This window comes from Leopardus geoffroyi, chromosome E1 (assembly GCF_018350155.1).
Source record: "Leopardus geoffroyi isolate Oge1 chromosome E1, O.geoffroyi_Oge1_pat1.0, whole genome shotgun sequence".
Taxonomy (NCBI): domain Eukaryota; kingdom Metazoa; phylum Chordata; class Mammalia; order Carnivora; family Felidae; genus Leopardus; species Leopardus geoffroyi.
Window position 1 is genome coordinate 47673778 of NC_059330.1, and position 13349 is coordinate 47687126.

Below are 13349 nucleotides of genomic sequence, written 5' to 3' on the forward strand. Positions count from 1 at the left end.
AGGTTTCCCCAGTAAGTTAAATTGCTTATTCTGGTTTTTCAGTCATGTGCCATTGTGGCCAAAGGAAGGGGAACCATAATACTGAGAGGATCTTGTGTGCTCTGCGTTGTCTGTGTTCTTTTTTTTTTAAAGCATGTCTTGAGTTCTCTATACACTTTATCTTATTTAATGTTCACACACGACACTATTTCTATCCCCATTTTTCTGCCAAGGAAACTGAAATTTAAAAGGATTAAGTAATGTGCCTAAAGTCACTGCCAAGAATTGGTAGAGTTCAGATTCATACTAGTTCTGTTTGACTTCAGACTTCTTTTCTTCTTTTTAATTAAAAGACTGTATTTTTTGGAGCAGTTTTAGGTTCACAACAAAGCTGAGTGGCAAGTACAGAGAGTGCCCATATAGCCCCCGAAGCACCATCCCCCCCACACCCACACATACACACGCACCACTTCCCCTCCTGCCAGCATCTCGAACCAGAGTGGTTCGTTAGTTACGGTTGATGAACCTGTGTCAACACGTGATCACCCAAAGTCTATAGTTTGCCTTAAGGTTCACTCTCGATATTGTACATTCTGTGGATTTTGACAAATGTCTAATGACGTGTGTTTATCAGTGTAGTACCATACAAAATAGTTCACTGCCCTAAAAATTCTCTATGCTCTAACTATTCCTCCCTCTCTCCACTCCCCCACCCCCTGGCAACCACTGATCTTTCTACCATCTCTATAGTTTTGTCTTTCAACCAGGAGGATTATGTGCCCCACAATTTAACATCCTCTGAAATATTCTTGCCAGAAAAAATCACCTCAATTATATAAAGCTTCTAGGTTTAACTACCAGTTTACAAGATACACTGGGGACAGAGGAGCTTATTAAATGATACCACAGGGATGCAATCAGTGTAATTTAGACTCCAGGAAACTGTAGGATGATTGGCTTGATTTTGTCAATAAATAAATGGCAAGGCTAAAAGAAACTTACCTACCACTTGCAAAGTATAAGCCTTATTTGGATTCTGATTTAATTAAATGAGATATTGAGGACTGACTAGATATTTAGTGATCTAAGAAATTTTTAGGTATGATCATTTTTTTTTCAGTTTCTCTTTTAGAAGTACATACTGAAATAAATGTAAGATGTTACCTGAAATTTGCTTCAAAATACTTGACACATGCAGAGTGAGTGAACATACATAAATGGAACATCGATGGTTTCATTTTGCATCCATACATTCATCAGTGTATACGTTTTTATTTTCTTTAATAAAAAAATTACAAAGACCATGAAAAACCTTTTCAGACCTAATAATAATAGCCTTACTTCATTTTACTTTGTTATTCTACATTTTATAAATTAATTTGCAATATGTGTGTACCAAGTATTAAAAATGTTTTTATAGTATTTGACATACCTGGTTTTCTATGTTGTATCTGTTGCATATTGACTGTAACTGTACATCCTGCATCCGTTTGGAGTCATGTCAGCCTTGTTACCCGAATTATAAAAAGGCTAGAACCTCTTTTTTTCCTTAATTTTTTTATTATATAAATAGCCTGCAAGTGGCATCATATTTTGGGTTCAGAATTGTAATTTCCTCACTAGCCATGAGGAAAACGCAAATTAAAACCACAGTGAGATATCCCTACACGCGTATTAGAACAGCTCAGAAAAAAAAATACAATACCAAGCGCTGGCAGGGATGCGAAGTGATGAGAACTCTCATCCGTTGCTGATGGGAATGAGAAATGGTGCAGTCACTCTGGGAAACAGTTTGGCAGTTTCCTTTTTTCTTTTTTTTTTTTTCCTGGCATCGGCTGAGCCATTGGCATTATCGGCGCTGGCCACAGTGCCATCCACAGACCATCGTGAGAAAGGGCCACCGTCTGCAGTTTGGCAGTTTCTTATGAAGCTGAACGTATGCTTGCCAGACGACCGAGCGGTCCCGCTTCTTGTGCCCAAGAGAAATGAAAACTTAAGTTCACACTCAACCTGTCCACTGATGTTCAGGGTAGTCTTGTTAGTGATGGGCACAGGTTGGAAACGGCCCAGCTGTCCTTCAGCCGGAGAGTGGATAAACTGGTTCCTCCACACAGTGGAACACTTCGTGGCCGTAAAAAGGAATGGACCTGTTGTTTCAGAATCATTGGCTGTCGAGGGTTCAAAGTGGGGGAACTACGTGACTGTAAAGGGGGTAGCACGTGGGAGTATTTGGGGCTGAAAGAACTGTCCTGTATCTTGATTGTGATGGTGATTAAACTACATAGGTTAACTACATAGTTCTACTATTGTTAACTACGTAGGCGAAAATTCACAGAACTTTTTATACCAGAAGAAAAAATAGCCATTTACTATATATTTTTTAAAATTGTAATTTCCTGGAGGAAACCAGCTTTTTAGATCATCATCAGTACTCTGTCAGTGTGCGAGAAGTTTCTTGTTATTGGACAGGCGTGAATGTTTTAATACATTTAACTTTGCAGTTTTTAAAAATTAACAAATATAAACTTATTTGGGGACTTTACTAGGTGGAAACCTACGGATCAATGGAAAAGAAAGAGCGAGTGGAGTTTATCTTGGAGCAGATGAGGCTCTGTCTAGCTGTGAAGGATTACATTCGTACACAAATCATCAGCAAGAAAATAAACACCAAATTTTTCCAGGAAGAAAATACAGAGGTAAGCATATCTCTTAACTACAAGTTTACTATAGGAGTATTTGGGGGAAAAAACCATAAGCCCCAATTTATTTTATCAACTTTTTTTTTTCCAGAAATTAAAGTTGAAATATTATAACTTAATGATTCAGCTGGATCAACATGAGGGATCCTATTTGTCTATTTGTAAGCACTACAGAGCAATATATGATACTCCCTGTATACAGGCAGAAAGTGAAAAGTGGCAACAGGTAAGAATATATTCTTACACTGGACGTCAATACTTATTAGGAAGAATTTGCAATTTTTATTTTGAAATAAGTTTAACTTCAGTAATCGTAAGCAGTTGTATGGTGCTGCTTTCTATTCAGTGTGTTGACAATTCAGTTTATCTTTACTGATTCAAACAAATTGTGGCGATACTCTTAAGTTCTTTGTCACTTTTGAAGAATGTAGGTTTGCTATTTAAAGTGTGTATAGCGGCACCTGGATGGCTCAGTCGGTAGAGCATGCAACTCTTGATCCTTGAGGTTGTGAGCTCAAGCCCCATGTTGGGTATAGAGATTACTTAAAATACAGGGCAACTGGGTGGCTCAAATCAGTTCAGCATTCGACTTCGGCTTAGGTCATGATCTCAAGACTCGTGGGTTCGAGCGTTCAATTTCGGCTCAGGTCGTGATCTTGCGGCTTGTGGGTTGGAGCCCTGTGTCAGGTTCGGTGCCAACGGCACAGAGCCTGGAGCCTCTTTGAGTTCTGTGTCTCCCTCTCTCTCACCCTCCCCTGTTCATACTCTTTCTCTCTCTCAAAAATAAATATTTTTAAAAGTTAAAAATAAAATAAATGAAAGTAAATATGTATAGCAGGTCACTTGCTAATAAGGTTACAAGCAAAGACCTGGCATTACTTTGGAAAATTATTTCACAATACTATTTCAAATAGTTGATAGGTATATTCCACATTTGTGCTGCTAAGTTGTTATAAGAACTTTTTCTTTATACATTTGTCAGTGAAAAAGATGTCGGCCCAGAGAGTAATTCAGATTAGCGAGGATTTACGTAATTGCTCCAGAAAAACTTATGACAGAAAGCCACTGTGTAAAGATCAGCTTGGTAGGGTGTTTATTCCCTAAGACTTTTGAGTACAATATCAAACATGAATATAGACAATTCTCTTGTGTTTTTTTTAGTTCCTGCCAAAGTTTCCATTTTGTTTCTAAGCTTACATATAATCCATTGTGTTATAAAACATTTCTAGGCTCTGAAAAGTGTTGTCCTCTATGTGATCTTGGCTCCTTTTGACAATGAACAGTCAGATTTGGTTCACCGAATAAGTGGCGACAAGAAGTTAGAAGAAATTCCTAAATACAAGTAAGTACGTTTATAGCTAAAGTAGCAGAAACACCATCATGAAAGAAAATTGGTTAATCTAAGTGTGCACCTTCTTACTTGGTTGCTGATAGATTGTATTGGCGAATAAAGCTAGAGTTCATAAAATAGCGAAATGTGTTTTCGCGCTGTATTCAAAATTACACTCTTCGTTCTAAACCACTTATCAAGTAGAAGTTGCATTTCAAGCTCACTTTAGCAGCTTTTGGTTAATTAACCATTTGATAAAGTTTTAGTAATTTGGGGCTTCGTGATTTTCAGAAGTACATACTATATGAAACAGGCACACGCTTCATAAGCACAGTGGGCTTTTATTTAAAAGCTGTTTTTTTCTTTTATCTGCCTCATTAGTAAGTTTACATTAATTATTCCAGAGATTGGCAAATATGTTGCAGTAGGGGATAGAATGTTAAGTAGGGGAATGCTCCGTTCAGAATTACTATGGAAAAAATGATAGTAAAGTAGGCAAAATAAATAATAATCAGGGGCTCCTGGCTGGCTCAGTCGGAAGAGTGTGTGACTCTTGATCTCAGAGTCCTAACTTTGAGTCCCCATTGAGTGTAGAGATTTTACAAGTACAGTCTTTGACAGTTTTTAAACATTTGCTGTTATGTTAGATAAAACAATTTTTACAGATTGGGAATATTAAGTTTTATACAATTTACAGGGATCTTTTAAAGCTTTTTACCACAATGGAGCTGATGCGCTGGTCCACGCTTGTTGAAGACTATGGACTGGAATTAAGGAAAGGGTCTCCCGAGAGTCCGGCAACTGATGTGTTTGGTTCTACGGAGGAAGGTGAAAGAAGGTGGAAAGACCTGAAGAACAGAGTCGTTGAACATGTAAGAATCTGGCATGGTGGATGGGGCACCTGGCTCAGTCAGAAGAGTGTGCGACTCTTGATCTCGGGGTCATGCGTTCGAGCCCCATGTTGGGCATAGAGATGGCCGAAAAAAATAAATAGTGAAGAAAAAAAAAGGCATGACAGAGTTGCCAACCTGGAAATAAAGTTGAGCATAAACTTTGATTTTTAAGTTCGATAGTCCAATGTTTCTTTGGAGGTTATGTCTTTAGTTCTTTGCTTTAGGATTTTTTGGAGGTAGGGAGGCTATTCCCAATGTAGTAGAGATGTAAATTTGTTATTTAAATGTTTATTGCATATTTTCCCAAAGCACATCAGAATTTATCACCTCCCTCTTACTCCCTCTTCCCCCACCCCCCCCCCAACACATTCCCCCATTTTTGGCTTCTCAGAAAACTATGTTTTAGCATGCTTATTTTGTGGGGACCTCTCGAGAATCCAAAATTTTACGGCATATAAACCAGCAGGAAATTCTTAAGAATGTGGGGGGTAGTTGTGGGTGAAAGGAGTGTTTTCCATCTGATACTCGCTTGGTAGTTTGGAGAATGGGTAACAGGTCTTAAACCTGACCTTTGATCTTGGTGTCACTACAAATTGAATTAGCTCAGCATTCATTCATATAACATCCTATTGAGCCTTCTGTGTGTCAGACACTGTTCAAAGTGCTGAGGCATGTGGGAAAGGAAGACTTGGGCCCTGCTTTCAGAGAGCTTAAAAAGAAATCATAGGAAAGATGCATTTATAAATAAAAGCGTTACAGGGGCACCCGGGTGGCTCAGTTGGTAAAGCGTTCGACCCTTGATTTCGGCTCAGGTCATGTCCTTGCAGTTTGGGAGTTCACCCCGCATGGGGCTCTTTGCAGACAGCGTGGAGCCTGCTTGGGATTCTCTCTCTCTCCCTCTGCCCCTCCCCCGTTCGTGGACATGCACACGCTCTTGCTTTCTCTCAGAATACAAATAAATAAACTTTAAAAAAATGTTACAGATATTAGGGTACAAGTATATATCGAATGGAGTAGAGCATGAGGAGAAAGTTGATTGGTTCTGCCTGAAAGAGCAGTCAGGCAAGAGCCGCGGTTAATTGACACAGGAGGGAAGATTTGTAAGAAGAGAACCAGGTTAGCGTGCAGGTGGGATAGTCTGAGCAAAGGCATGGAGACACCGACCAGCAGGGGAACCTTAGGGCCTCCAAGAACAGGGCTGAGCCAGGAAGGAAGTTGGAGATATGGTAAGGGTCTGGAACGTAACAAGGTGTATATACTCCAGTCGTGGAAACCGAGAGGACAGTGACCAGGCCCATATCTGACACAGAGCCCTCTAGCAGTAAGCGTGGAGAATGTGTTTGGAGAGGGACCACAATGGAACTGAGAAGACGAAGCGAGGGCTCCTTTGGGCTCCAGCCAAAGCAGTAGCTGAGGATTGAAGAATGGATGAGGTGGAAATATTTTAAGAAAGAAAATCAATCGAATTTGGTCACTGATTAAATTGAAAGTTATGAAGGAAGAGGGGTCCAGAATGATTCCCCTGCTTCCTAAGAAGCTGGTGTGGCCCTGGACCCTAACAGAGACGGGAGAAGACACGGCTTCTTCAAAGATCCATTCATTTTTCTTCCCACTGTTCCCCATTTTCCCTGTGAATGCTGTTGTTTTGTTAATAACATAATAATAAAGGGAAGTCTCTAACTTGAGCACCATTTCCAGTGAAAATTGGGACATTTAATTTCAAGTTACCTTTCAACAGTTATGATAATGTGGTGTTTTGAGATACTCTCGATCACTTTTTGAATCTGAGCCATTTAAACATCTGTGTCATAATTAGGAAAGTTTAACTTTAGATTCTTGCATTTAGCAAAAATAGTTTAGTATCGTTATAGTTTTTAACCATTGTTTTAGTTAAGCCTAGGTTTTGACCACATATATGTATTTTTAATAGATTCTATTTTTTTTTATTTTAGAGAGTGAGCGAGCACGTGCATGAGCAGGGGAGAGGTCCAGAGAGAGAAAGAGAATCTCAAGAAGGCTCCACACAGCACAGAGCCCAATGCGGGGCTTGATCCCACGACCCTGGCATCATGACCTGAGCTGAAATCACGAGTCAGATGTTCAACTGACTGAGCCACCCAGGCAGCCCTTGACTATATATATTTAAAGAGAGTTGGAGAGAGTAGGGGCGACTGGTGGCTCAGTCGCTTAAGCATCTGACTCTTGATTTTGGCTCAGGTCGTACATGGTCTCACGGTTTCATGAGTTTGATCCCCGCGTCAGGCCCTGCACTGGCAGTGTGAAGGCTGCTGGGGATTTTCCCTCTCTCTCTGTGCCTCCATGCTTATGCTATCTCTGTCTCTCTCTAAATAAATAAATAGATAGATAGATAGATAAATAAGCTTTAAAAAAGTTGTGGAGAGTATTCAGAATAACTTCCAAATAACTACAGTAGTCAAAATACCTAAATTTTTTACTTTGTTGTTGAACTTTAGAACCGTGGTGGGCTATAGAGAAACAAAAGCTCTGAATCCGACATTTTAACTAAACCTGTTTGGAAATGAAAACAAATGGGCTGTTAGCTTTATCGACAACTGTTACCCATCCTTCATATGCCCTCTGTTCTCTCCCCAGAATATTAGAATAATGGCCAAGTATTACACGAGGATAACAATGACGAGGATGGCCCAGCTTCTCGATCTGTCTGTTGATGTAAGTGGTAAATGTTGCATGAGCTGTTTGTAGCCAGTCATTTTGAATATCAGCTGACTTACAAAAATCAAATGAGAAAATCAGTTTTGTTTCATTATTTAGTTTTAAGCTTAGGTGGCAGAAGGTTTCTCCAGGCTATCTTGAGGATCAAAAAATAGCCTAAACACCAAGTTTATAATTACATTAATATTATGTCCTAGTTAAAATCTTCTCTTAAATATGGCAGTTTTACATTGATTCATTTGCCTGGGGTTTATATTTCCGTCATAAATATGTCTGGGTTCCCAGAAATAACCATAGAGATGTAAACTGTGACGGAGACTTTGCTGCAGCCCCCCTGCCAAGGGCCCAGGTCACATTAGAAGAGTGTTACGTTCAGGCCTGAGTTCCTGTTGCTGGAATGTTCACCCACCACAGAGATAGGAGTTAAGTGATGTGAGCTAAAAGCCATTTCTGTCATCGCATAGTGTTTTCCAGTTTAGCTAAAAAAGAGGAATCATGGATGTTAGAGGCCAAAGGCTTGATCGTTGGTTGGCTCATTAGCTCCTCACATTTCTGGACCACGAGGACCAGAGTCCTTAGAAGTAAAGTGCCTTGTCCTTAGTTACATAGCTGCCAAGTGACAGGGCATATATAGTAACCCAGTGTTTCTGGAAACAAATTAACTGCATAATGTGCTGGGGGGGACCATTGTAGACCAAGAGCAGACATTTCCTAGACTCGCAGTAAAATAAATATGTTACTATAGGAAGCCTGCTTTGGATTCTGTGTCTCCCTCTGTCTCTGCCCCTCCCCCGCTCACATTCTGTCTCTCTCAAAAATAAACATTTTTTTTTTTAAAGACAGAAAATGCTTTCCTTAAATTTTTCCTTAAATTATTTTCTGTAATTACGCTCTTTTTTTTGCTTTTTTTTTTTTTTTTTTTTTTTTTTAATTATCGTGTCTTAATCCAATTTGTCTTTCTCTCTTGCAGGAGTCAGAAGCTTTTCTTTCGAATCTAGTAGTTAACAAGACCATCTTTGCTAAAGTAGACAGGTTGGCAGGAATTATCAACTTCCAGAGACCCAAGGATCCAAATAATTTATTAAATGACTGGTCTCAGAAACTGAACTCACTGATGTCTCTCGTTAACAAAACTACACACCTCATAGCCAAAGAGGAGATGATACATAATCTACAATAGGGTCTCCGTGCCCTTAATGCTTTTAGAAAAGAGTTAAAATTGGAAGTCATTTAAAAACAACAAAAAAAAGACTGTTATGGTGTATATGTTGGGGTTTTTTTTTCTATTCTCAGCTCCTTTGTCTAAAATTTAAAAGATAGTGACTATGTTTAAGGCCCCTTTTGACCTTTCACTTCCCTGATTTTATCGTTAACTTTGCATTTGCAATTGGTGCAAAAAAAAAAAAAATTTCTATTTCTATGGTCTACGTACTCAAAAACTTGTGTCATAACTTACCCAAATGTGTTTTTCTATCATTTGAAAACTTTTTAGCTATTATTTGTTCTCATTCAGCTAACAACCGTCATTATTATAATAAAAGCAGTATATGCACATTGACTTTCTATAGTTACCTGTGTTTCTGAACATTTTGTGGGATAGGGATTTAAGTATTTTTTAAATAAAAGAAATTCTGTTGTAAAGCTATCAATTATTTAGTAGAATTTCAAAAACAACATAGGGCATATCAGAACATTTGGGATAGAGTTGTAATTTGTGAAGAATTTGTATTTTAGTATTGTGGCAAAAGGCCTCTAGACTGAGTGTAGAGAGTGATTGCTAAGCTAAAGACTTAATGTAGACTTAATTTTTTTTCCTTGAGTCAAACTGGTTTCTATCACAGTAGCTCGATTCTTTCCGTTCCCCGTCTTGACCAGTTACTGAACAAAATCAAGTGACGTCGTGTTGACACAGGTTAACACACAAAGTCATTTTTATAAGATTTGTTCGTGGCTTTCACATCTAGGTCTAATGGACATCATTAGTGTTCCAAATTCATTAACTCTGTAGGAACTTATTTCCATTACATGAACACTGGATAACAACCTAACACGTTTTAAAAATGATCCAGAAGGACTCAGCCATCCTCTAAGCAAATAGCACAGTATTGACATTTCTTTTACAGAAGTAAACAAAAGTAGTTTTACTGTCAAAAGAAACATCTGAGATCAATTAATATGAGCAAATTTTTGGAAGTTTTTAAAAAATTTGATTTATTTCAGGGAAAACAGAACAATGAAACAATGTTAGAAGGTTACTTAAAGTAAAGAAAGTAGGAGGTCTGCTTTTTTGAACATCCGAACGAAGGGAGGGGGGAACAAAAGGCATTGTGGAAATAACATTTTTTTCATAATTTGTTTTCATTTAGTGGTCACTAAACTGTTCTGTGATCCAGAGCTGGGGACAATTGTAGGGACCTCTGCTATTTATGCTGAGTCATTGTGAGTAATAACCCAGTATTAAATCCAAGTCTATTCTTCGGAAATTTATGTATCGGTCACATTGATGACAAACATCTGCTACCACTCATCTTTAAAAATCTAACCAAAACTGTGGTGGCAAGTTCAGGAACATCAGAAGTTCACACTAGCGGTAGAATATGGTTTCAATTTTCTGCTGAATGAAAAGGATAGAAAATGAAATCATTTTGCATTGTTCATTTGTGAACCAAATTGGAGCTAATTTGAATCTAGCTTCTCGTTAACTCACTAACTCGTTACCCTTGTACTTGGCAAACACCTAGGCCATTTGGCCAGATGTATTGTTGTAAAGCTCTCAAATGACCCTCTTTCGTCTTTGTTTAACGTGCTTGCCCTCGAAGTAAGCTCTTTGTGTGTTCTGATTTGGTGCCATTTGTAACGGTGTCCCAGTCACTGGATCTCATTTAATTTAACTGCTCATCCAGTTCTTGAGTTTTTCCTATCCAAGCAACTTAAATTTCTTAGTGTTACGAAGAAGAATCCGCTAACACAGGGCAATAAAATATTTGAGACGTTCAGAACCCCAAACCCTGGCTTCCATTTCAGACTTCCAGCTGGCTGTTCGTGAAAAGGACAGAACCACTTTGTTTCAAATATGGAGAAGATAATACTTAACTCCTTTTCATTTTCATTAGGTTACTAGCTACAGAGAGATGATGAGCCACTGTTTTTTGTTTTTGTTTTTTAAATGAAACACTTTTTACCCTTTTATTTTTATATAATTTATGTTTTTATTTTAGAGTTCAATACCGATTTCTGTAATTATCCTCAATTTCCATATGCTTACTGAATCATTGAAAACTAATCTTTAAAAATCATGCTGTTCCATTCTATCTCTTACAAGTGTTACATGTACGATACAACAAGTACGTATGTTACATTGTGTTTGGCTCCTGGATATAGCTGCAATAAAAGCACTGATTTGTGGGTGTGTAAAACCCTGGAGAATAAACTCATACTTTTAAAGATCACGTCTTTTTTCCGTTCTCTTGCCGTCTAAAGCAAAAAGCCATAGGATTTTCGTTCTTTCAAAATCATGTCCTCTCCATAAACCTGTTTTTTAAGCCGGGGGACAACATTGTGCATGTTTTACACGCCAACTGGTTGGCTTTTTCCCCCCCGACTCCTTTCTGACCTGGGGTTCACGACAGGCCATACCTTATTGTGCCCTTGACCAGCGGTTCTCCAGTGGAGCCCGCATCGGAGTCACCGGCGGGGCTTGTTAAAACAGATGGTCGGGCGCTACCCCCCGAGTTTCTGATCCAGGAGGTCTGGGGTAGAGCCCAAGAACTTCCATTTGTAACAAGTTCTCAGGGGTCGCAGACGAACACTTGCATAAATGGTAGGGTTTTCAAAAGGGCTTTGTGAGAAAGTACTAAGTGGACATGGGCGTCGGTACAGTTAGGCTTATGCTGCAGCGTGACTCTTAAATCCCGTGCCCGCTGTTTCTGAGTCTAGTGATCCAAAGTTCTGGGTTTTGTTGTCTTGCCTGCGGACATGGAGAGAGATGTTCTTGCTTTCTGAGTGGATACAAAGCAACGTCCCTGACCTGGGGCTCAGTATTTACCATGTTGAAAGAATCGAGGATTGGAAAAGTTTCATTATGTTGCTATTTCTTTTCTCTCTGTAAGATTAGTAATTGGGACTCCTGGGTGGTTCAGTGGGTTAAGCCACCAAATCTTGATTTCAGCCCAGGTCACCATCTCAATGGTTCCTGAGTTCAAGCCCTGCGTTGCTGACCATGCAGAGCCTTGGAATTTCTCCCTTTCTCCATCTCTCTCTGCCCCTCCCCCACTCGTTCATTTTCTCTCTCTCTCTCTCTCTCTCTCTCTCTCTCTCTTTCATACACGCAAAATAAAAACTTAAGATTGGGAACCATGTTTATCTTGTTATCCATCATTTCTGTTACATAGAAACGTAAATGCTTGCTGAGTTTAATTGTTGCATAACCAATTAATCTTTTAAAATCTCTCCTTATACACTGTTGGTGGGAATGCAAATTGGTGCAGCCACTCTGGAAAACAGTGTGGAGGTTCCTCAGAAAATTAAAAATAGACCTACCCTATGACCCAGCAATAGCACTGCTAGGAATTTACCCAAGGGATACAGGAGTACTGATGCATAGGGGCACTTGTACCCCAATGTTTATAGCAGCACTCTCAACAATAGCCAAATTATGGAAAGAGCCTAAATGTCCATCAACTGATGAATGGATAAAAAAATTGTGGTTTATATACACAATGGAGTACTACGTGGCAATGAGAAAGAATGAAATATGGCCCTTTGTAGCAACGTGGATGGAACTGGAGAGTGTGATGCTAAGTGAAATAAGCCATACAGAGAAAGACAGATACCATATGGTTTCACTCTTATGTGGATCCTGAGAAACTTAACAGAAACCCATGGGGGAGGGGAAGGAAAAAAAAGAGGTTAGAGTGGGAGAGAGCCAAAGCATAAGAGACTCTTAAAAACTGAGAACAAACTGAGGGTTGATGGGGGGTGGGAGGGAGGAGAGGGTGGGTGATGGGTATTGAGGAGGGCACCTTTTGGGATGAGCACTGGGTGTTGTATGGAAACCAATTTGACAATAAACTTCATATATTGAAAAAAAAAATCTCTCCTTATACCTTACTGGGATTTTGTTTGATCCTCACTTCCCACTGTATATTACCTTTATATTATGTAGTTGTAATACAAGTCAGTGGCATTAATTACATTCATAACGTACAACCAACATTCATATCTATTTCCAAAACTTTCTTCATCTTTTTTTAAATTGTTTTTTTTTTTTTTAAGTAATCTCAACAATCAACATGGGGCTTAAACTCACAACCCCAAGATCAAGATCAAGAGTGGTGTGCTCTACCGGCTGAGCCAGCCAGGTGACCCTACTTGCGAAATTTTATCCCCACCAGAAGTTATTAGGTGGTCGTTCCCCATCCCCCTCTCCCTTTCCCTTGCCCCTGGTAGCTTCTAATCTATTTTCTGCTTCTCTGAATTCACCTACTCCAGATATTTCATGTAAGTGGAGTCCTACAATTTGCCTTTTTGCGCCTGGCTTACTTCACCTAGAGTAATGTTTTCGAGGTTCGTCCATGTAGCATGTATCAGAACTTCGTTTCTCTCATGGCTGAATAGCATTCCATTGTATGGATATAGCGCATTTTGTTTATTCATCTTTCGGTGGCCACTTAGGTTTCTGCTTCTGCCTCTTGTGACTAGTGCTGCTATGAAGATCGGTATACACGTGTGAAGTCCTGTTCACAATTACTTTAG

At 39.2% G+C, this 13349-nt stretch overlaps 1 protein-coding gene and 1 non-coding gene across 2 annotated transcripts in view; one reads left to right on the top strand and one right to left on the bottom strand.

Annotated features, from left to right (window-relative positions):
- PSMD12 (proteasome 26S subunit, non-ATPase 12) overlaps nt 1-11044 on the top strand; it is a 30460-nt gene extending 19416 nt beyond the window's left edge. Inside the window, exons 6-11 of the mRNA XM_045490734.1 lie at nt 2526-2675; nt 2770-2904; nt 3908-4020; nt 4706-4880; nt 7515-7592; nt 8566-11044. Of these exons, the coding sequence (XP_045346690.1) occupies nt 2526-2675; nt 2770-2904; nt 3908-4020; nt 4706-4880; nt 7515-7592; nt 8566-8775 (861 nt within the window). The 3' untranslated portion in view covers nt 8776-11044. The remainder of the gene's footprint in view (nt 1-2525; nt 2676-2769; nt 2905-3907; nt 4021-4705; nt 4881-7514; nt 7593-8565) is intronic.
- LOC123604725 lies at nt 1802-1888 on the bottom strand. Its single transcript, XR_006715458.1, has one exon. It is a non-coding gene; the product is annotated as a small nucleolar RNA SNORD35 (small nucleolar RNA).
- Nucleotides 11045-13349: the final 2305 nt, after the last annotated feature.